Source organism: Pungitius pungitius, chromosome 2 (assembly GCF_949316345.1).
Source record: "Pungitius pungitius chromosome 2, fPunPun2.1, whole genome shotgun sequence".
Taxonomy (NCBI): domain Eukaryota; kingdom Metazoa; phylum Chordata; class Actinopteri; order Perciformes; family Gasterosteidae; genus Pungitius; species Pungitius pungitius.
The window spans coordinates 209,049-232,500 of record NC_084901.1 but is presented as its reverse complement, the minus strand read 5'-3'; the positions used below and the strand labels follow the sequence as shown (position 1 = coordinate 232,500).

The following is a 23,452-nucleotide window of genomic DNA, read 5'->3' as shown; positions in this document are numbered from 1 at the left end:
CCCGATTTTAAACGAGACACCTAACATTTAATTGACTAACTGCGCTCCAAATCTGTGTGTGTATATGTGTGTGTAGATGTGTGTGTGCGTGTGTGTGTGTGTGTGTGTGTGTCTTTCTGATCACGTTCGCGCCACTTTCTGAAATAACAGGTTCATACAGTATTTTTTGCATTCTGGCAAAGAGCGAGTAAGAAGGCATTTGAACCTGCAACGCAACGGACACACGGCCATTCCATGTCGGAGGATCGCTCTGGTTACATCGAGGAAAACCACAACAATCCGGTGAGATTAACTAGAATTTCTTTAAAGTCATGCATAGTTAACATTTATCAGTGATGTTGAGGTATACTAAACGCCACGGACTTGCACTATGAAGTTTAATTTAGCTAGCTGCTAATGAGCCGAGGTGATTCAAGCTAGCAAAGTTTCGATAGTTTGTCCATTAATCTTACAAAACAATGCGCTTATTTTAATGTCCGTTCATGTATACGATCTAAATCTATAAATAATGCTAGTGCTAGCGGTCTCAACGGGGGCGGGGGGGCTAGCGGGCGGTCTCAACGGGGGCGGGGGGGCTAGCGTCGGCGGCCGGGCTTGCACATCCTTACATGCTCCGCTCTGGCCACCCGGCACCCGCGCGCACTGGTCTGATGCGCCACAACTTCACAACAACCGGGAGTTATTCGCGCGTCATTGACTTAGCAGGCTGTGATAGGAAATCGGGACTGGAGCTGTCCCGGTCGGGACAAATCTAAATTGCCCATAATTCGGGATGTTCCGGGTAATACGGGAGGGTTGGTGTGGGATGGTTCTGATTCCGCTGTGTTTTTTTTTAAACCGCCCGCTGGCGCTCCTGCGAGATTTGCGTTGGGTCTCGCGGGACCCGGCGGCACACAATCCCAATGTAGCCCTCTAGTCTGTACTTCAGATTAGCTATATGTGTCACAGACTAGAGCGCTGAAAACCACTCCACCCGCCACTGTGGCTTGTATGCGAGGCAAAGTCACCGCCATTGGCCTGTGGCAGGTGCTAATTTCCCACCCTGGGTGTGTCTATTTTACATTACATTTGTTTTTGTTTTTAATTACAGATGCAGATGCAGGGCACTATCCCTGATCACACTGCTGATCAAGAAGATCTCACTGCATGTATCCCTCAGAACCAGGTGGAAATTTGAATGGTGTCTTATAATCTATCAATAAGTCTTGTGTTGTTCAAGACTAAACCGACAAATGAAAGGATGAAGGAAGTTCTTCGTCAGCTTGATGATGATGTCGAGCTGTCCTATCAAGTCATCCATCTTCTTCTGTCTCACTTTTCCGAAGATGTCTCAGGACTTGATATGCCAGTGCAGCTGACCTTGAGAGTTCACTAGCTTTACCTGCAACGCCTCGTCTGATACTTCTTGGTAAGTTGGTTTTAGTGTTGTATGTAGTGAATTAAATGGTATCAAACTAAACTAAAACTAAACAGAAATTTGACAGTTAAAACATTTCTGTTTCAGGAGAAACAGGAAACCACTTCCAAAGCTGGATGCTCAGCATTGAGGGCCAGATTGTGGGCGAAGGGATCCAGTCCACCTTTGTGACAGGGCTGGCGTCTTTTTTCTCCGGTTTTTATATCTTCAACCTACAGTACCAAGAGGAGGCAGCGTGCACACTTGAATTCATCCAGAGGTAAGACATTGTCTGTTAACACCTGCATTTGTTCTGGCCTAGCTGTGGCTCAAGCATGGTTTCAGCAGGTCTGGTGATGGGATTTAGCAATTAACTTTGCTTTAGAAAGTTTTAGTGCAACTTACAATATTCATAGATGCATAGGATAGTATGTTGAGGATAGTTCATGGACATTTGTTGTCTTGTTGTAGTGTTAGTCTGTGTGAATTACTAGATTTCCAACCCGTGTATAATTTTTCAGACGCTTTGTGGGTATAAACCCAGAAAAGGGGACAAAGGCTGCAAAGGGGAAAAAAAGAACGGTAAATTCACACATCGCCAGCCTCTTGCGCAGACTGATGGACTTCCAGTGGGATTTCATTTCAAAAAGGTGAGATAGATACATACATTCATTGCCATTGTTTCAATAAATTTTACTTTTCAGACTTTCTATTATTTATGTCTCTCTCTCTCTCTCTCTCTCTCTTTCAGTGGAGGTGTGTTCAGGTGCGTTCTGGGCAATGTAGTGTATTTTTCTGTGATTGATCCGATCTATATGTGCCTACATTTGTAAGTATTTAACTTTCAGTGTTTCTATTACAATAAAAAAGTTAATTTGAACATGGAACTATTCGTTTTCTTTCACTTAAGTGTTATGTGATGTATTATGCCTATTCTTATAATAACTCAAGCTAGAAATATGTATATTACAATCAATGGTACACATTACTATGCTAAAATAATAATCAATACATTTTAAAAGCAATATTTAAAGGAAACTAAATAAATGGTGATTTAACATGAAAATAATGGTAACCCTGCTGCCAGTAAAGTCCTGTTAAAAAACATTACGGGTGTGCACTGTAAAAAAACATTAACAGGAATAAACCGTTAAAATAACATGAAAATAATGGTAACCCTGCTGCCAGTAAATTCCTGTTATTTAACGGGGAAATAATTTACAGTGTACCAAGTCATGGTGATCTTTGGTGAACCGTTATAAAAATAAGTATTAAGCTCAGTGATGAAGACGAGCAGCTTCCTTTCTCTGTGTCTCTCTCTGTCTGTCTCCCTGAAGAACAACAGGAACATTAGACTATGGTCTTTATTAAAGTTTCTCCTCTGAGAGAATAAAAATAGAAGCAACCTAAGAAGATTAGTCTGGTGATTCATCACTTTTATATGCTGATTATTTACAGCGTTATCTTAATTAATGATTCATCATTAACACCTCAGTACTTGTTCAATAGATGTTCTCAGTGAACCTGGATGTGTGTCTCAGGTGGTCTCTGGTGGTCTCAGGTCTCGTTTGGGCCTCATGGGGTCCCAGGTGGTCTCAGACTGGATGTTGTTCAGTTGTTCTGTGCCCCAGGTGTGCATGTGTATTTGTTTGTGAGTAGGTGTTTGAGTGCGTGTGTGTTACAAAACTGCAGCCTATAATATTCATTTTATTTTCATCAAATGATTGTTGGACATTTTAAATACATAAAAGAAAAAACAGATGGAACATTAGTCTCCTCATCCTTTGCATCACTCTGTTTTTGCCCCTCGGTCACAAAAAGACACCAAGGAATGATCCACTGACAGAGATCTATTTAAGACATATTTTAATGTGTTAATAACTGACAACAATAAGAATAAATAGATGATGAGGATGTCGCTTAGTGGGTATTCTACAGGAAGACAAGGACGGTGTAACACGTGACCACATGATGGACGGGTCTCACCTGTCTCATGTGTCACCTGTCCCCCATCAGACGGGAGGGATAGTCGGTGTGTGTGTGTGTGTGTTACATGATGCTGTACAATGAAAACGGTCATCATGACATCGCCAGCTCTTCATCATCATCATCATCATTTCTGCGATTTTTTTCATATTTTATTACATTGAGAGAGAGAGAGAGAGAGAGAGAGAGAGAGGGGGGGGGAGGTTCTCCTCCTCTCTCCAGTACCTGAGTGACCGAAGGAGGAGCCGCTTCAACCCAAGAACAGCTTCTACTTCTCCCGCGGGGAAACCGAGAGAGTCCAGCATGCTGCCCCGAGCGGGCTCCGGCTCTCCCGGTGCTTCCCTGCGAGGGTTAAAGACTCGGAACCCGGTTTCGCTTTCAAACTGAAGTGTGTGTGTTCTGAAGAAACAATAACGGACTGACGCGAACTCGCTGATCACGTGTGGATTTGTTTGCTTTACGCGTCACCTCGTGCGTAAAAACGCTTCTGATCGGCGCGCTCTCCGCGAATCTTCCTCCAACCCCGGGACCAGGATGGCGGGAGGAGCGGCGGCGTGGCTGCCGTTCGCCCGCGCGGCGGCCATCGGCTGGATGCCGGTGGCTAGCACGGCGATGCCGGTACCCCCCAAGGAGGGGCGCCGCCGCCGCGCGGGGCTCATCGTGATCAACGTGAGCGGAACCAGGTTCCAGACCTGGCGGGACACTCTGGAGCGGTACCCGGACACCCTGCTGGGCAGCACGGAGCGGGACTTCTTCTTCCACGAGGAGTCCAACGAGTTCTTTTTCGACCGCGACCCGGACATCTTCCGCAACATCTTGAACTTCTACCGCACCGGGAAGCTGCACTACCCGCGGCAGGAGTGCATCTCCGCGTACGACGAGGAGCTCGCGTTCTTCGGCATCATCCCGGAGATCATCGGGGACTGCTGCTACGAGGAGTACAAGGACCGGCGCCGGGAGAACCAGGAGCGCGTCCAGGACGACGAAGACATGGAGCAGTCCAAAGACCTGGTGGTTACGGACTTGGGCTTCCGGGAGACCCTGTGGCGGGCCTTCGAGAACCCGCACACCTCCATCATGGCACTAGTCTTCTACTACGTCACCGGCTTCTTCATTGCCGTGTCGGTGCTGGCCAACGTGGTGGAGACGGTCCCGTGCGGCGCCGCGCCGAACCGCGTCCGCGAGACGGCGTGCGGCGAGAGGTACGCGCTGGCCTTCTTCTGCCTGGACACGGCGTGCGTGCTCATCTTCACGGCGGAGTACCTGCTGCGCCTGCTGGTGGCGCCGAGCCCCTGCCGGTTCATGAAGAGCGTGATGAGCGTCATCGACGTGGTGGCCATCATGCCCTACTACATCGGCCTCGTCATGGCAGACAACGAGGACGTGAGCGGCGCCTTCGTCACGCTGCGGGTCTTCAGGGTCTTCCGGATCTTCAAGTTCTCGCGCCACTCGGCGGGCCTGAGGATCCTGGGCTACACGCTGAAGAGCTGCGCCTCGGAGCTGGGCTTCCTGCTCTTCAGCCTCACCATGGCCATCATCATCTTCGCCACCGTCATGTTTTACGCCGAGAAGGGCTCCAGCTCCACCAAGTTCACCAGCATCCCAGCGGCCTTCTGGTACACCATCGTCACCATGACAACGCTGGGGTAGGTGATGGGGCGAGGGGATGGTGATGGTGGTGAGTGTCTCTGGATTCTTGAGTTGGTGTGGAATGTGGTTTTCAGCTGAAAGCTCATCCCCAAACTGACCTGCAGTCAGTTCTAGTTGAACACTCTGCTGCTCCAGAGGTCACTTCCTCTTCTTCCTGTTCCCCTTCCTCTGCCTCTTCCTCCTCATCCTTTCTCCATTTATCTGACTGATGTTTTATCAATCAATAAAAGTTGTTTAAATTCATTATAAAGGATTAGGGTTATTGATGATTTGTCTTCATAGAAACATTTATGACGACTAAATAATTGTGTTACTTGATTTCTTTGAACTTCATTTCATGTAAATAAACAAACATTTCCTAAAGATTAAAAATGATAATGATCAGTTATCACGACTGATCACCAGAGGTATGGGAATTTGAAATGACACGTAAAGAACACATAGCGGCACATGCATAGTCTCAGAAACAGATATGAATAAAAAGGGTGGAGACAGAGAGAACGTGAGTATCCATGTCTCTATTTGGTGTAAAAACGCTATTGATTTTTTACAATGATATTTAATATGAATTATTACTCCATTAGACCACCATGTTTCCTCTTGTGCACCCCACTTTGGGAATCCCATAAAGCAGGGGAAGCTTTACCTTGTGATTGAAAGGTCCCAGCCAAAACGTTTTGTAAGTTTTTAACTGTTAAAGTTTCTTTGAAAGTCACTAACGGTTATGGTAACAGGAAAAGAAGATGTCTTCTCACCAACATTCTGCTGTTGCATTCCGTATCAGGAGGTTAAGCCCTGTAGTAAACTCTTTCTCTCTTGCAGATATGGCGACATGGTACCAAAGACCATCATGGGGAAGATCGTGGGCTCTGTGTGCTCTCTGAGCGGCGTGCTGGTCATCGCCCTGCCGGTCCCCGTCATCGTCTCCAACTTCAGCCGGATCTACCACCAGAGCCAAAGGGCTGAGAAGAGGCGAGCCCAGAAGGTGACGCATTTAAGAAAAAAACATAGGTCAGCCAGTGTTTCTTTAAATGAGTGAAGTCCCCTCCTCCAACATCAAACTGTGAGGCCAAAAGGGGAACCAGCGTTTGTCATATTTTGGGAACCTTTCTTCAAAGGATAGAAACTCTCTGTATAAAATTGGTATTACACTAGTTATTATGTTATTACACAAGTTATTATGTTATTGCATAAGTTAATATGTTATTACACACGTTATCATCTTGTATGGGTGGGATAGCCCGTCTCTGAGCCCTGGTTATGGGTGACATCACCGTGAGTCATGTGATCTGTGTTTGTGTCCTGAAGGCCTCCAAAGAAGCAGGACAGGCGCTGGTGTGCAAGGCCAACCCGACCTTTGACCTCCAGCAAAATCACCTGCTGCACTGTCTGGAGAAAACCACGGTGAGAACATCACTCATCCGGATGTGACAACTCGTTTAATATGAGTTTGAGTATTTATTCATCCATCTTTAATGTGACATGTATACCCCGTATACCCCAGATGACCTCTTACCCCCTACCTGATGACCTCTTACTTCCCAACGACCTCTTACCCCCTACAACCCGACGACCTTTTACCCTCCGACGGCCTCTTACCCCCCGACGACTTCTTACCCCCTGACCACTTCTAACCTCGACAACTTCTAGCCTCCCGATGACCTCTAACCCTGGGCACCGTCTCTGCCTCAGAACCACGAGTTTGTGGACGAGAAGGTGTGCGACCCGCGCTGCCAGGAGGTGACTCTGGTGAAGCAGCTCTCTCGCTCCTCCGTCTCTTCCTCGCCTGGAGGCTTTACCTTCTGCTGCGCTCGCAAGATGAGGAGAACCTTGCACCTCCCCAACTCCACAACATCGATGGGTCTACACGGCAGCATGCAGGAGCTCAGCACCATCCAGATCAAAGAGAGGCCCCTTGCCAACAGGTAGGAGACACGATGTCAGTGAGGAGCGCATGTGTACAGACTGTGAAGTTCTCCGAGCCAAAATTGAAATTTGTGATTTTGGGCTATACTAAATAAAATGAATTCAATTAATTTAGTAAGGAGTAGAAGGAAGAATTAGTAACACATTTCTGAGGAGTTATTAAGGAGTTAATAAGTGGTTATGGAGGAGTTAGTGAGGAGCTACTGAGGAGTTAGTGAGCCGTCTTCCAGCAGCTCGCTGGTCCTCCTATTGATGACGCTGGATTAATGAGAGTAGACGGGACGCACTGAGGACAACCTTTTCCTTGTTTATTAGCATTGAATTACTGCCACACGGACTAAGTAACATGTAAATATGAACAGCTGAATGACGAATAGAGTCCTGGTTTGAAGCCCTTTTGCTGAGTGGACCTGACCTCCTCTCTCTCTCTCTCTCTCTCTCTGTAGTCGCTCCAGTCTCAATACTAAATTGGAAGAGACGGTTCCGTTGAACAGTCACCAGCCGTACGTTACTGCCGCCGTCATCCCCGTTGCAACACCGCCCGAATTCAGCGCCGTCGACTACTTGCAGGCCAGAGGGGTCCAGGTGTCGGCACTCTAGATCACGACCTCCACAAACTCAGGGGGCGGGAGTTTGGATCACGTGTGCATGGTAGACGCGACCATCAGCTTCTCGCTGGGGATGATCCCACGAAAGAAATAATGCGGAAGACAAACGAAAATAACCTTAAACGCTCACCTCTTTAAATTCGGAGTCTCACAACACAAATAAAGCCGACGCTAATGTAACATTTTAAAATAACGCGTATAGTAAATGTCACATGTTGGAAGTTCACAGTTAACCACCTTACCAGCGTTACCTGAGAAAATAGCTGGTTTTGGTTACAAGTAGCTTAGCACAAACACTGAAATCAGGTGGAAATTGTTACACCTTTCAACAAGCTGACGGTGAAGCCTGAAGTTAACGGTGAAGCCTGAAGCTAATGGTAACGCCTAAAGCTAACGTGAAGTCAGAAGCTAACGGTGACGCCTGAAACAAACGGTGAAGCCTGAAGCTAACGGTGAAGCCTGAAGCTAACGGTGACGCCTGAAGCTAACTTCATTCATATCTGCTTTTACTGTTGTGATGTCTGCTTAAACATGAGAGAAAAGTAGAGTTGTATCATGACGTCATAAAAACAATTAGGATTGTAGGCTAAGCTAACTGTTTCTTTGCATTACATTTCACTGAGCTAGCTTAGCAGATAGCCGCCTGTCTCTAAGTACGTTCCTAATGGAAATCCATCAGCTGCTCATAAAGTGCATGATGGCAAGAAGGTTGAAAAAACAGACTCGCCACATGGTACTATTGAAATTATAAGGTAAAAAAAAAGAGGAAATAGTTTCATGACAGTGTGTGTTAGTTCCATCCTGACGGTATATTTTAGAAAATATATGTATTTTCAACATATTTTAACATAATACATCACATTCAGTGTAGTTTTTAGTGAACGGAATTAAGCCAGTTAGCCCAATAGTCACCTATTTTATATTTAAATCGGAAAGATTTATGCCAGTTTGTGGGGTATCTTGTTTTATTACTTATTGTATTGATATTTATTATTTTCATTTACATATGTTGTCACTTTTATTGATAATTTCCAAAATATGTAGTTCATCCTTTGTTAGTTTACCGTTCTGTGTAACTACTCATTGGTTTATCCCTTTCAACATCTCATGCTAAATTAACATTCACACCTGAGGGAACCTACTTGTTAGATTTGTAATGTCTTTGTCCTGAGTGCTCCACACAGCTCCTTGAAGTAGAGCTTTTGTATTTTGGCTTCCAGCATGTTCGGTATCCGTGTGTGTGTCTGAGCATGAAGATCCGAGGGCTGTGAGGTCACCAGCCGAGGCTCATCTGTACATGATGCTTTTTACTGTCGCATTCATACAGGAACACACTAATGCCACTTTGTGATAAGAGAGAAGATGTTTAGCTTCTCTTGATGTAACCAGAGTTAAGGAACATTCAAGGATGTTTCGGTAAGATTGAAATATCAGACATGCTGTGAGTCCCATAAAGCATGATTAATAAAAGCTCTACACCCACAAAACCCAGCAGGACGTTTAGCTGCTTCTTAGATTTCACGTCCACTTCCCGATGACATCAGAGGGATTAAAGCCCCTGCCTAGACCCGGCCCTGTTGTAATGTCACTTTGCTCCATTTCATTTCTAAAAGTTCATATAATTTCTAAAGCGTCATAACAGTCACATGATTATGATCAAGCTGTAGGATGAGATAAAGAAAGATATGATGCTGGAGGTTAACATTTAATATAAAAACATATATGTACACATAAATAAAATAGCTACGGGTTAGGGTTAGGGTTAGAAGATTCTATAAGCCATGATTAGGGCTGAAAAGAGAGTAAGGTGACCCTTTGATCATTAACTAATGTACAGTGGGAAGAGAAACAATATTCTTTATATTAATACACTAAAAATAATACTATACGTACATCAATATACGGTAGTGGAGTAGAATGGCAAGTGTGGGAGGAGCTTTTTAACCAGCTGAGACCCTGTGTGCGTGCGTGTGTGTGTGTGTGTGTGTGTGTAAAAATATGACAAGTTCATTCAGGTGAATAAATCAAACGTCCACAGGCGGTCCTGCTTTAATGTTTCAATAACATTGAGACCAATTTTATTAAAGAACACCATGCACATGTTGCCACAACCATGATCGGTCCAGATGTTCTTCACTAGGCTAACCCTGCTAACCCTAACCCAGTGAAAGGACTCAATATCCCAGAATCCTTTGATCTTCTAAAGTTCAGGAAGTTCTAATCTCAGAACTCACATTTGATAGTTTCATTCATCGTTCCTGTCGTAACAATCATTTGACCTTCTGAGTTTGTACCTGAGGTCACAGTGACATCACTGACAGGAACAGAAGGTCGACTTCGGTCTCTGGAACCAGGAAGTGATCAAGCTTCTTTAGACTCTGTAGGCGGATGAGGACAATCGCTCCATCTCAAACTGGTTGGAGTCTTCAGGGGGGGGGGCGTGTGTCACTGTGAGGGCAGGCAGCTCTGGAGGCTTCCTCCCGTAATAAAGCGCCCAGAAGAGCATGAGTGTGAGCGCCATGGCGAGGATCTGAGCCACGCCGATGGACACGCCCAGGAAACGCAGCACCTGGAGCTGCTTCGTCCCTCGGATGAAGCCGTAGATCTTTGGCCCACAGCCCTGAAACACCACCACAGAGGAAGAAACCACTCAGAACCGCACAAATCCTCATTTTAGCCATCTATCAATTTCACATTAAAAGCCCCAAAACAGCCCAAGGCCTGATCCCTTCTACGATGCTTTTATTGTGAAATACCGGCAGAAAATGTTGAATTTCATCACACAAGTCTGAAAAAAGAAACCCATTTTTCTATTGTTTGAAAATGTATTAAATTGTTTTACTTGAGAATTTACAAAGCTTTGAGGTTTCATTAATCACATAAAAACATCTGTTTATTAACCTCCCGAATGTTATATTTTTGAATAATAAGTTCACTATACACCCCAAATAAATAAATATAAATTAATGTATCCTACAGTTAAACAGTTTCTAATAATATATAGTAATTATATATTATTTTATTTTATTTATCTTTATTTTTGGTTGTAATTTCTCTCATCCAATCAGAGGCGGCACTGACTCACCTCCTGGTGCAAGTCACTGAGGTCATGGTAGTGGGCGTGGCGAGCACATCCTGGATACTGATAGGAGCAGCAGGAGTCAGGGGGCCACTCCATCTCCGTCATCTCCAGCCAATCAGTGAAGTAGATCACCCCGCAGCATTTAAACTGGTGAGTGAAGACACACACACACCTGTCAGCCTGTGAGAGTGTTTGTTTGTGTGTGTGTCTGTGTGTGTGACCTCTGACCTCGGTCTGGAAGCTGTTCCAGGTGTGTGTGAGCCACTGGTAACGCTGCATGCCGAAGTTCTGCATCCGAGACTTAAGACTGATCATATCAGAGCGCTGGACCAGAGGCTGAGAGACAAGGACGGAGGGACAGGAAGACGAGGACGGAGAGACGGGGAGACGAGGACGGAGAGACGGGAAGACAAGGACGGAGGGACAGGGAGACAAGGACGGAGGGACAGGGAGACAAGGATGGAGGGACGGGGAGACAAGGATGGAGGGACGGGGAGACAAGGACGGAGGGACAGGGAGACAAGGACGGAGGGACGGGGAGACAAGGACGGAGGGACAGGGAGACAAGGACGGAGGGACAGGGAGACAAGGATGGAGGGACGGGGAGACAAGGATGGAGGGACGGGGAGACAAGGACGGAGGGACGGGGAGACGAGGAGGGAGAGACGGGAAGACAAGGACGGAGGGACAGGGAGACGAGGATGGAGGGACGGGGAGACAAGGACGGAGGGACAGGGAGACAAGGACGGAGGGACAGGGAGACAAGGACGGAGGGACGGGGAGACGAGGAGGGAGAGACAGGGAGACAAGGACGGAGGGACAGGGAGACAAGGACGGAGGGACGGGGAGACGAGGAGGGAGAGACAGGGAGACAAGGACGGAGGGACAGGGAGACAAGGACGGAGGGACAGGGAGACGAGGATGGAGGGACGGGGAGACAAGGATGGAGGGACGGGGAGACAAGGACGGAGGGACAGGGAGACAAGGACGGAGGGACAGGGAAACGAGGAGGGAGAGACAGGGAGACAAGGACGGAGGGACAGGGAGACAAGGACGGAGGGACGGGGAGACGAGGAGGGAGAGACAGGGAGACAAGGACGGAGGGACAGGGAGACAAGGACGGAGGGACAGGGAGACAAGGATGGAGGGACGGGGAGACAAGGATGGAGGGACGGGGAGACAAGGACGGAGGGACAGGGAGACAAGGACGGAGGGACGGGGAGACAAGGACGGAGGGACAGGGAGACAAGGACGGAGGGACAGGGAGACAAGGATGGAGGGACGGGGAGACAAGGATGGAGGGACGGGGAGACAAGGACGGAGGGACGGGGAGACGAGGAGGGAGAGACGGGAAGACAAGGACGGAGGGACAGGGAGACGAGGATGGAGGGACGGGGAGACAAGGACGGAGGGACAGGGAAACGAGGAGGGAGAGACAGGGAGACAAGGACGGAGGGACAGGGAGACAAGGACGGAGGGACGGGGAGACGAGGAGGGAGAGACAGGGAGACAAGGACGGAGGGACAGGGAGACAAGGACGGAGGGACAGGGAGACAAGGACGGAGGGACGGGGAGACGACGAGGGAGAGACAGGGAGACGAGGAGGGAGGGACAGGGAGACAAGGAGGGAGAGACAGGGAGGGAGGGACAAGGAGGGAGGGACAGGGTAGAGTCAGTACCACCCCCACCCTCCTCTCAGCAGGTGTGTCAGCTCTCTGCTGATAAGAAATCTCTCTGACTACAATACCCACAACCCCCTGCAGCAGGTGAGAGCCGTGTTGAGATGAGATCAGATTAGATAGTGATGTCAGCCTACAGGTGTGATGAAGACATATCTGCTCCTCCTCCTCCTCCTCCTCCTTCTTTTATTTCTAATGGCGTATTATTTGTTTTCTTTGTGTAGTCGCTGAGTAGTGGTTGTGTAGTTGTTGTGTATTATGTCTCACAGGGAAACAGGATCCAATCATATCTGGTTATTCTTAGAAGTGAGACGTGTTAGAAACTAGAAAATGCAGCTGCTTACTAGCTGCTCTCTGATTGGTCCGTTCAGACTTTCTGAGGTGGGTCAAAAACGCAATAGTTTAATAATTATAAAATATTCTTTACATTCAGTTAATATTCATTCATTCATCTTTCATTAAATCCTTCATTCCTTAATTAATTGATGTTTCATTTTTTATATATTTTTGGAAATATTCTCTACATATATAATAAATGTTCTCTATATATTGTGAGTATATTCATGTACTTGTGGTGTAGTGAGGGTGTGTACAGCACAGTTTATTCAGTGTTTTCTCACCTCGTCGTAGGTCCAAACAGCACTAGCCAACTCGACGCAGAAGATCACCAGCAGGCTGCAGAAGTACTGGAACACAGAGCAGATGAACCATCAGCACCTCACAAGTACTACTACTTCAAAGCTGCAGCAGTGTACTAAGAGAAATACTGTCATGTTGGGGGGAGGGGAGGGGCACCTCCTGTTAGGGACAATCTTATCTCCCCTGGGGGTCAACAGAGACGTTTGATACCCCCCCCCCCAGGTCACCTGACCTATGTTGAGACTAATGTTGGACGCCATGTGAAGGATGTTATTTACCTAAGGTGACGCGTACTGGGTGTCCCTACGTGACTCCCAGAGACACCTGAACCCTGAGAGGAGGAGGACCCACGTACCCATGAGAGCAGCAGCAGGTTACACCTCAGGGTTCCACAGTATCCCACCATGGCCACGATGAAGAGGAAGCAGCACACTGTGATGATGACGGGGTGGACCACCGGAGAGTATGTGAGAACGGCTGCTTCCTCCAGCCTGCTCACACACACACACACACACACACACACATGTAGACTCTTGTCTGACTGGGACTCTGGTCTGACTGTGAGACTCACCTGGTGTGGGCTGTGAGGGTCAGCACCGTGTTCAGAGAGTCTCTTATCCAGGCTGCCACTCCCAGCACACACGCTGACATGAGCTGCACACACACACACACACACACACACACACACACACACACACGCACACACACACACACACACACACGCACACACACGCACACACACACACAGAGACACACACACACACAGAGACACACACACAGATCAGTTTCTGCTACAAATAACATCTCAGAATGTCAAACATGTGGTCAGACTGACGGACAGACGTGACCTACTTTAACTGAACTGTAAACATAAATCTTTTGTTTCCAATGCGACATTCAACTGTGAACTTAAACAAACTTTTACTTTTGCTGTAAAGTTGAAACTGTAAAATGTACACAGTAAACAATCATGTGTTACTAAATATGAATTAACCATCTGATGATGAGCTGTTTCCTCCTCTCTCCTATAGCTATTGATTCCGGTCAGTGTGACGTGTGTTTGTCGTGTGTGACGTATGTGTGACGTAGGGGCTCCTCTCCGCTCACCCAGAACAGCAGGTTGAGCGCGTACAGCAGGCAGCGAAGACACCTCACCGCGTCCTTCCGTGACATCCCGACCTCATCGGATCCCGGGTAACCATGGCAACGTGCTCACCGCCAACACACAGCGCGCGGCCCGGAGACGCATAGACTGGAGATACGGCTCGTTAAAGTCCGGGAGTCCGGTTTCAGCAGCTCGGGTTTATCCGTCAGAAGCTTCCACGACAGGTGGCTTCTGACTTTCACTCGGACCCCGGCGGGGGGCGCGGGGGGGCGGCCTGCGTTCCACTGCCGTCGCTCCCTCACACCGAAGTATGAGACCCACTGAACTCACATTTAAAGCAAACCGGCCTCGCGTTAAATCCCCACGAAAACCCGCGCAGCTTGACTTTTATCTCCAAACGGACCCAAAGGTGCGCGCGAGGTCCGCGGGGTCGGCTGTGTTCGCGCACCGGAGCAGCCCGGAGGAGGGCGGTGCGATGACCGGTCCGTCCCGAGGCTTCTTCCTCACTAATTAAATGCGTGCCTCCCCCGTCAGTCAGCAGTCCTGGGGGAGGACAGAGGAATGTGCCCGCCTCCAGCCGCGGAGGGGTCAAAAGGTCACCCGGCTGAGAGGCTCCTTGTGTGGAAGAGGACGAGGAGGAGGAGGAGAAAAAGGAGAAAGCGGACGCGGAAGAAGAGGAGCAGAAAGAAGAGGAAGACGAGCAGGAGTAGAAGAAGAGGAGCATGATGAAGGGGAGGGAGAGGAGGAGAAAAAGGAGAAAGAGGAGGAGGATGTGGAGGAATTCATGACTGATTTATTTGATATGTTTTGTATTCATTATTTAATCATGTATTTGTCCCATAAACCAGCAGTTCTAATTGAACTGTGACATGTTATGTTGTACCTTACGTTGTACTAAATACACACAAAGGGGATCTACAAATATTGTATAGTCATATCATGCCTGGTGCTATGGAAGCCCATTTCCGCCACAAAAAAAAAAAAAAAGAAGGGTTAGAAAGTCGAAATTATGACTTAAAAAGTCGAAATTATGACTTAAAAAGTTGAAATTATGACTTAAGAAAGTCGAAATTATGACTTAAGATATGCGCATGCGCAGCTTCCGTGACGCGGTCACAACGTCGCTGGTTTTGCAATGTATACGCTATCCTTTGTGATGTTGATTCATACACGGAAATGAATACTGTTAGTAATCAGCGATGTGTTTTCTGTATTCCTCAAAGGGGGATGACGTTACAGCAACATCAACATAGCTACTGGTTTTTGAACCTACTGGTTTGGCTACGCGTGCGTGTTTGTTTTGCCCCGACAGGCAGGTGTTGTCTGCCTCGGTCACCTGATCCGTCACACATTCGCAAACATATTGCTGAAAATGTTCAAAATGCATCCCATATCCAATGCAGCGATTACGATTGTATAAGTGAGCACTACATCACTGCCACGTATAAAGAAATACAGAACATACAAGAACATACATTTATTAAAAGATCGCCGCAACCTGGATTCGACCCATGCAGTCGAGCAAAGCAGAAACACTTTATAAGACAGCGGCGCTACGCCGTCGCCCAACCGAGCTGTCCGGTGCCGCTGCTGATTTCAATACGTCTTATAAAGTTGCACATCGTCAGTGGCAAGAAAGCCTTTTGGTTCAGGGTGAGCCAACACAACTGGTTTGGTGGCGTATCATGGAACACTTCCAAACATGTGTATCAATACTTTTTTCGCGAGGCTGCAGCCTGGAACCACCGAAACATTTGGACATAAGAGGATTTTATGTTCAGACGGTCATACAGTGACGTGCATCACAGACATTTAAGAAAGTAATTCAAGAAAATACACTCACCGGCCACTTTAATAGGTACCCCATGCTAGTAACGGGTTGGACCCCCTTTTGCCTTCAGAACTGCCTCAATTCTTTGTGGCATAGATTCAACAAGGTGCTGGAAGCATTCCTCAGGGAGTTTGGTCCATATTGACATGATGGCATCACACAGTTGCCGCAGATTTGTCGGCTGCACATCCATGATGTGAATCTCCCGTTCCACCACATCCCAAAGATGCTCTATTGGATTGAGATCTGGTGATTGTGGAGGCCATTTGAGTACAGCGAACTCATTGTCATGTTCAAGAAACCAGTCTGAGATGATTCCAGCTTTATGACATGGCGCTTTATCCTGCTGAAAGTAGCCATCAGAAGTTGGGTACATTGTGGTCATAAAGGGATGGACATGGTCAGCAACAATACTCAGGTAGGCTGTGGCGTTGCAACGATGCTCAATTGGTACCAAGGGGCCCAAAGAGTGCCAAGAAAATATTCCCCACACCATGACACCACCACCACCAGCCTGAACCGTTGATACAAGGCAGGATGGATCCATGCTTTCATGTTGTAGACGCCAAATTCTGACCCTACCATCCGAATGTCGCAGCAGAAATCGAGACTCATCAGACCAGGCAACGTTTTTCCAATCTTCTATTGTCCAATTTCGATGAGCTTGTGCAAATTGTAGCCTCAGTTTCCTGTTCTTAGCTGAAAGGAGTGGCACCCGGTGTGGTCTTCTGCTGCTGTAGCCCATCTGCCTCAAAGTTGGACGTACTGTGCGTTCAGAGATGCTCTTATGCCCACCTTGGTTGTAACGGGTGGTTATTTGAGTCACTGTTGCCCTTCTATCCGCTCGAACCAGTCTGGCCATTCTCCTCTGACCTCTGGCATCAACAAGGCATTTCCGCCCACAGAACTGCCGCTCACTGGATGTTTTTTCTTTTTCGGACCATTCTCTGTAAACCCTAGAGATGGTTGTGCGTGAAAATCCCAGTAGATTAGCAGTTTCTGAAATACTCAGACCAGCCCTTCTGGCACCAACAATCATGCCACGTTCAAAGTCACTCAAATCACCTTTCTTCCCCATACTGATGCTCGGTTTGAACTGCAGGAGATTGTCTTGACAATGTCTACATGCCTAAATGCACTGAGTTGCCGCCATGTGATTGGCTGCTTAGAAATTAAGTGTTAACGAGCAGTTGGACAGGTGTACCTAATAAAGTGGCCGGTGAGTGTATATATTAATGAAAGATCGCCACAACCTGGATTCGAACCATGTCGAGCAAAATAACAACATATCCAGGACAGATGCCTTACGCCATCGGCTACTGGAGCTTAGAGGCTTTACGACTGTTTTTTGTACTTGTCAAATAATTGCACATCGTCAGTGGCTAGAAAACCGTTTGACCTTTGGAAGCTGCGCATGCGCATATCTTAAGTCATCATTTCGACTTTTTAAGTCATAATTTCGACTTTTTAAGTCATAATTTCGACTTTCTTAAGTCATAATTTCGACTTTTTAAGTCATAATTTCGACTTTCTCACCCTTCTTTTTTTTTTGTGGCAGAAATGGGCTTCCATATGGTGCTGACGTTAAAATAAAATAAATGAAACATTCCAAAACAATATATGGGAGCAGATATGTCTTTTTAGCAAAGAAATGAGCTCCGCACGTATCAAACTACAACTCCCATAAGACATCTGTTCTGAGTAGGTCAATCAATGTCCTGTGTGATTTTCAACCAATCAGAATGCCGACCGCCATGTGCGTCACCAGCTCGGACCTCAGTTTCTCGGCGTATTTTTTTCTGAGAGAAGACAGCGGCTGGCGGCGCCATATTGAAAGAAGAACATTGTTCCACTAAACGGCCCGAACCTTAAATCTGCAGTCATGTTGTACCTGGAGGATTATCTGGAGAGTGAGTAATGGACGCCAGCTGAAACACGACGGTTCTAATGGCGCGTTTTGTGCGTCATTTGGCGGCTCGCGTTGCTCCAGCCGTTAGCCTAGCATAGCCTTGCTAGCTGACTAACCGCTTCATGTTCTTCTTCTCCTTCTCGTATCAGTGATCGAGCAGCTCCCCATGGACCTCCGTGACAGGTTTACGGAAATGAGAGAGATGGACCTGCAGGTTCAGAGTACGTCCTCCCCCCTCCCGATAAACGCAGCATCTTCCCGGTGTCCACACACACACACACACACACACACACCGCGTTAATAGCCGCTTTAACGAAGCTAACGGCTCCGTTACGTCTCATTAACATTAGTTACCGTAAGACTGTGATTAGCATGTTAGCCTGTTTGGCTAAAAGACCGGATGTAGTTATTTATTCTTTTATTATTAATTCTCTATTCAACAAACAACGAAATACACAATTAGAACTAACCATAGAGAATGATAACCATACGCAGTAATAATATAATTAATAATTACACTAAGAAACTAATTTTCTAATAACAAATTTAAATTACATTTAATACATTATGTTACCTTTCTCATTACATTTTTGTTGAAAGAGGGTTTAAAGATTTTTAAATAAATGTATAACTCTAATGAACACACACTGGGGTTATAATGAATATAATTGGCAAAAGAAATAAATGCATAATTTGGATGTGGTTATTGGAGGAGCATTTACTCACTGACCACTGAGTATATTTGTTTCTGTTGTACTTGGTTTTAACACAAGTTTATTTTATTGAAAATATATGTCTCAAATGGCTGCTGGAAATAAACTTAAAGTTATATTATTCAAATGGACTTTAAAGTCCCAGACGGACAGCTGTCAATCAATAAAGATGATGAGATACAATCCAGTTATTATTTACATTTTTACCATTGTTGTCGTGCACAGGAGTTCATAAGAAAGAAGTTGACAGAATATGTTATTTATGAGTAGAATCCTGTGTGTGTGTATACTTTTAGTTATTAGTTTTTAATTCTCTGTTGGTCTCAGACGCCACAGATCAGCTGGAGCAGAAGGTCATTGAGTTCTTCGTCAATGCCAAGAAAAACAAACCTGAGTGGAGAGAAGAACAGATGGAGGTCATTAAAAAGGTGATTGATGCTGGTGATCAATGATTACTGATCTCAGGAAAAGATACAGACTAGATCATCAATGAATACTGATCACACCATTATACCATTCCCCTACCATTCCCCTCCCCTGAAAAAGTCAAAATAGAAAAATGCTTGCCCGACTAGCCCCCCCCTCCTCAAACCTAGAGGAAACACTACAGATAGATAACTGAATATTCATCATGCCTCTTTCAGGATTATTACAAAGCTTTGGAAGATGCAGATGAGAAAGTCCAGCTGGCCAATCAGATTTATGACCTGGTGAGTGATGTTTAATCTTCATAAATAAAATATATTTATAACAGATGTTTACATGAACCTCCATCAGATGTTAGTCAAAGAGATTGATCCTTTATACTTTTTACTCCAGACCAGTGGTCTCCAACCACCGGTCTGTGAGGCAAAAAAGGTTAGGGACCACTGCTTTATACTCTTTACTACACTTAGTACACACTAAGCGCTTTACTCTGTACTTTTTGTGTGTGTGTGAGAATCTAATGAGATGGAGGTGACGTCTTGATTCTCCCTACAGGGAGACCAGAGATCGGTTTCTCACTCTACTTCCTGTATCGATCCTCTAGGTGGACCGCCACCTGCGTAAACTGGACCAGGAACTGGCCAAGTTCAAGATGGAGCTGGAGGCTGACAACGCCGGCATCACAGAGGTCCTGGAGAGACGTGAGTGTTTGTTTAGTTTGGTGACATGTAACAGGAAGCCGAGTGTGTCTCATTCCCTCTCTTCTTGTCCTCAGGGTCTCTAGAGATGGACAGTCCGTCTCAGCCAGTCAACAACCATCACATCCACTCTCACTCCGCCACTGAGAGTAAGTACACCTGCTGATAGGTCACGTGTGTCTGATATAACCTCACTAATGCATCCATCCCGGTGTGTTGGAGCAGAAAGGAAGTACAGCGCTCCGACGCACCACACTACCGAACACGTTCCAGAGAAGAAGTTCAAGTCTGAAGCTCTGCTCTCCACGTTAACCTCAGACGCCTCCAAGGAGAACACCCCAGGTGAGTGAGAGCGTGCAAGAGAGCGTGCAAGCGATCGAACGATCTCACTGTAGCTTGTGTCCCCTGCAGGTTGCCGTACCAACAGCACGTCCTCGTCCACCAACAATGTGTACAGTGGTGTGACCCCCTCTCAGCCTCTGGCCTCCTACAACCTGAGCTCTCTGCCGGCAGGAACTGGATCCGGAGCAGGAGCCATCACCATGGCTGCTGCTCAGGCCGTCCAGGCCACGGCTCAGGTCAGAGACGCCATGACAGACACACACAGAGCCACAGTGTAGTGTGACCCTCCAAAAACCTGGGTTGTTGTCTCCTATCTCCTCATGGACTCTCCTTGACCGTGTGTCGTTTTGTCAGGTGAAGGAGAAGTGTTTAGGAGGTAACTTAGTCTTCTTTCCACATATCATGGACACAGATGAAGGAGGGCAGGAGGACGTCCAGCCTGAAAGCCAGCTACGAAGCCATCAAGAACAACGACTTCCAGCTGGGCAGAGAGTTCACTTTGTCCCGGGAGAACACCGGCTACTCCTCCTCCGCTCTGGCCTCCACCCTCACCCAGACCCTTACCCCCCCCACGGCCTCCGACTCCAGGGGGCGCAAGTCCAAGTAAGGCTGCTGCACAATGAGAGCAGATGGTCATGCTGTAAATACTCAAGAACAACATTTACATTTGTGCCTGTGAAAACATTCTTGATTTGCAGAAGCAGCATCAAGTCTTCCAACCACCAGTCCTCTTCCTCCTCCTCCTCTTCCTCGCTGTCGTCATGCTCGTCATCTTCAGCACTGGCTCAGGAGCTTTCCCAGCAGGCCTCAGCGCTGCCCGAAGCTGAGGCCAACAGCCAGGTGGACTGGACCTACGACCCCAACGAGCCCCGGTACTGCATCTGTAACCAGGTCAGTACCCCCATACTGCCTCTGTAACCGGGTCAGTACCCCCATACTGCTTCTATACCCGGGTCAGTACCCTCATACTGCTTCTATACCCGGGTCAGTACCCCCATACTGCCTCTCTGACCAGGTCAGTACCCCCATACTGCTTCTATACCCGGGTCAGAACCCCCATACTGCCTCTCTGACCGGGTCAGTACCCCCATACTGCTTCTATACCCGGGTCAGAACCCCCATACTGCCTCTGTAACCGGGTCAGTACCCTCATACTGCTTCTATACCCGGGTCAGTACCCCCATACTGCCTCTCTGACCAGGTCAGTACCCCCATACTGCTTCTATACCCGGGTCAGAACCCCCATACTGCCTCTGTAACCGGGTCAGTACCCCCATACTGCCTCTGTAACCGGGTCAGTACCCTCATACTGCTTCTATACCCGGGTCAGAACCCCCATACTGCCTCTGTCACCGGGTCAGTACCCCCATACTGCTTCTATACCCGGGTCAGAACCCCCATACTGCCTCTGTCACCGGGTCAGTACCCTCATAATGCCTCTGTGACCGGGTCAGTACCCCCATACTGCTTCTATACCCGGGTCAGTACCCCCATACTGCCTCTCTGACCGGGTCAGTACCCCATCGTCTGTATTGATCATGAGTTATTCTGGAAGCCTGAGATCATCTCCCTGAGAGTAAAGCATAAAGATGTTGCTCACATTGATTTTTATTCCCAGGTATCTTATGGAGAAATGGTGGGCTGTGATAATACAGATGTGAGTATCATGACTTCATTTGTTTTTTATTTAATAATATTTAATAAAAGAATTGATTTAGTTAATGAATAGTTTTAGAAAGCCGTTAGTGTTGAGTTGTATAGTCAGAATACTTCCTGTTTGTTATAAATGATGTCATTGATCTGGATCAACAGTGTCCCATCGAGTGGTTCCACTACGGCTGTGTGGGTCTGACCGAGGCTCCCAAGGGGAAGTGGTTCTGTCCTCAGTGTACCGTCGCCATGAAGAGGAGAGGCAGCCGCCACAAATAGACCTGGCAGCCATGTTGGATTGTATCCTCCCAAAACAGGTCAAAGGACAACAGAAGGTTTCCAATTCTGAGGATAAAGTCTCAATGTTGCATTTAAATCCAGCAGAAGTTTAACCAATTGATTACATTTAGTTTATTGATTAAACAATCGATAGCTGAAGTCTGGCCATTACTTCATATTAAACACGTACATATGTATATACGCACATGTTTATGTATGTCCAACCTTACACACAAAGGTCACAGGTCAAACTTTATTCATTGTCAATGAGGATATAACATCTAAAGTAAAATATATTTCACATCAATGATTGGAATTCAGACTTTTTGCTTTACCTCAAAGGCATTGCATTTAAAAATTTCTGACTTAATTGACAAAAACTTAAAGTCATTTAATGAAGTCAGAAGTTTGTCATAATGTGAGAATCCAGAGTTAATTAAATACACGAGTAACGGATCATTAATCTCAGAGCTGGAGATTTTCTTCTTTTGTGGAAATACTACAAACACAGAAGGAGCCTGATTGAACCTGATGATGTCTCCAGGGACATCATGAAGACAATGTCCTCACAAGAACCAGTCTCCCTGTCTGTCTCCTGGCATTAGAAATGTCTCCTCTTGTGATCGGCTGTTTCTACTGTTTCTGTTTACAAAGACCAAATGTTTGTTGTTGTTGTTTTGTTTCATTAAATGAAGAGGGGAAAAAATAACGACTGATTCCTGTTTGTTGCTCAAAGGTTCCTGCCAGCTGGGTCCGGCTCAATGTAGTCTCTTAAAGGGCCAGTCCACTCAATGTGTAGTCTCTTAAAGGGCCAGTCCACACAATGTGTAGTCTCTTAAAGGGCCAGTCCACTCAATGTGTAGTCTCTTAAAGGGGCAGTCCACTCAATGTGTAGTCTCTTAAAGGGCCAGTCCACTCAATGTGTAGTCTCTTAAAGGGCCAGTCCACTCAATGTGTAGTCTCTTAAAGGGCCAGTCCACACAATGTGTAGTCTCTTAAAGGGCCAGTCCACTCAATGTGTAGTCTCTTAAAGGGGCAGTCCACTCAATGTGTAGTCTCTTAAAGGGGCAGTCCACTCAATGTGTAGTCTCTTAAAGGGGCAGTCCACTCAATGTGTAGTCTCTTAAAGGGGCAGTCCACTCAATGTGTAGTCTCTTAAAGGGCCAGTCCACTCAATGTGTAGTTAAAGAGCCAGTCCACTCAATGTAGTCTCTTAAAGGGCCAGTCCACTCAATGTAGTCTCTTAAAGGGCCAGTCCACTCAATGTAGTCTCTTAAAGGGCCAGTCCACTCAATGTGTAGTCTCTTAAAGGGACAGTCCACTTGGTTAACCTGCTTCACTTCTTAAGCACTCAACTGATTCACCACAGCATCCGGAATGACAACTGTAGTAATATTAAGAGTTTTAGGACTTTGGCCATATTTATTAACTTGTACTTATTTTACTTATAAGTACTTATACCAAATTGTGGTACTAATGCCAAAGTGTAGACAAATACAAATATACTGCTGAAAAATATGTGAACACTTTTAC

The 23,452-nt window shown here is 46.6% G+C and overlaps 3 protein-coding genes and 1 long non-coding RNA gene across 6 annotated transcripts in view; 3 read left to right on the top strand and 1 right to left on the bottom strand.

Moving 5' to 3' along the window:
* The window catches only part of LOC134107226 (uncharacterized), a 2,729-nt gene extending 132 nt beyond the window's left edge, over positions 1 to 2,597 (top strand). Inside the window, exons 1-5 of one of the 3 annotated variants that reach the window (XR_009942720.1) lie at positions 1 to 282; positions 1,091 to 1,165; positions 1,326 to 1,408; positions 1,505 to 2,046; positions 2,148 to 2,597. The exon at positions 1 to 282 is cut by the window's left edge and continues 132 nt beyond it. This is a non-coding gene — a long non-coding RNA (uncharacterized LOC134107226). Of the gene's footprint in view, positions 283 to 1,090; positions 1,409 to 1,504; positions 2,047 to 2,147 lie in introns of all 3 variants that reach the window. The other 2 variants (XR_009942719.1, XR_009942718.1) reach the window with 2 other exon arrangements.
* Positions 2,598 to 2,799: 202 nt separating this feature from the next.
* On the top strand, positions 2,800 to 8,089 carry kcnd2 (potassium voltage-gated channel, Shal-related subfamily, member 2). The gene is made up of 5 exons (XM_037462253.2): positions 2,800 to 5,028; positions 5,855 to 6,017; positions 6,341 to 6,436; positions 6,725 to 6,957; positions 7,405 to 8,089. Exons 1-5 carry the CDS (start codon positions 3,917 to 3,919, stop codon positions 7,556 to 7,558), a joined length of 1,758 nt encoding a protein of 585 aa, XP_037318150.2. The 5' UTR covers positions 2,800 to 3,916; the 3' UTR covers positions 7,559 to 8,089.
* A 1,487-nt stretch (positions 8,090 to 9,576) lies between these two features.
* tspan12 (tetraspanin 12) lies at positions 9,577 to 14,798 on the bottom strand. The gene is made up of 7 exons (XM_037462256.2): positions 14,074 to 14,798; positions 13,538 to 13,620; positions 13,322 to 13,457; positions 12,948 to 13,013; positions 10,877 to 10,984; positions 10,652 to 10,795; positions 9,577 to 10,186 (listed from the first exon to the last, which is right to left on the bottom strand). Exons 1-7 carry the CDS (start codon positions 14,137 to 14,139, stop codon positions 9,938 to 9,940), a joined length of 852 nt encoding a protein of 283 aa, XP_037318153.1. The 5' UTR covers positions 14,140 to 14,798; the 3' UTR covers positions 9,577 to 9,937.
* A 2,664-nt stretch (positions 14,799 to 17,462) lies between these two features.
* ing3 (inhibitor of growth family, member 3) lies at positions 17,463 to 22,628 on the top strand. The gene is made up of 12 exons (XM_037462059.2): positions 17,463 to 17,812; positions 17,961 to 18,032; positions 18,852 to 18,952; positions 19,169 to 19,234; positions 19,555 to 19,651; positions 19,726 to 19,797; positions 19,874 to 19,990; positions 20,060 to 20,226; positions 20,403 to 20,593; positions 20,689 to 20,881; positions 21,609 to 21,647; positions 21,803 to 22,628. Exons 1-12 carry the CDS (start codon positions 17,785 to 17,787, stop codon positions 21,917 to 21,919), a joined length of 1,260 nt encoding a protein of 419 aa, XP_037317956.1. The 5' UTR covers positions 17,463 to 17,784; the 3' UTR covers positions 21,920 to 22,628.
* The last annotated feature ends 824 nt before the right edge of the window (positions 22,629 to 23,452 follow it).

Coding starts and splice junctions, on each gene's coding strand:
- ing3 (XM_037462059.2), top strand. CDS start 17,785: ATGTTGTACCTGGAGGATTATCTGGAGA. Junction 17,813..17,960: donor CCTGGAGGATTATCTGGAGA/GTGAGTAATGGA, acceptor TTCTCGTATCAG/TGATCGAGCAGCTCCCCATG. Junction 19,991..20,059: donor CTCCAAGGAGAACACCCCAG/GTGAGTGAGAGC, acceptor TGTCCCCTGCAG/GTTGCCGTACCAACAGCACG.
- kcnd2 (XM_037462253.2), top strand. CDS start 3,917: ATGGCGGGAGGAGCGGCGGCGTGGCTGCCGTTCGCCCGCGCGGCGGCC. Junction 6,018..6,340: donor AGAAGAGGCGAGCCCAGAAG/GTGACGCATTTA, acceptor TGTGTCCTGAAG/GCCTCCAAAGAAGCAGGACA. Junction 6,958..7,404: donor GAGAGGCCCCTTGCCAACAG/GTAGGAGACACG, acceptor CTCTCTCTGTAG/TCGCTCCAGTCTCAATACTA.
- tspan12 (XM_037462256.2), bottom strand. CDS start 14,139: ATGTCACGGAAGGACGCGGTGAGGTGTCTTCGCTGCCTGCTGTACGCG. Junction 13,014..13,321: donor ACCTGCTGCTGCTCTCATGG/GTACGTGGGTCC, acceptor TCTGTGTTCCAG/TACTTCTGCAGCCTGCTGGT. Junction 10,796..10,876: donor GGAACAGCTTCCAGACCGAG/GTCAGAGGTCAC, acceptor TTCACTCACCAG/TTTAAATGCTGCGGGGTGAT.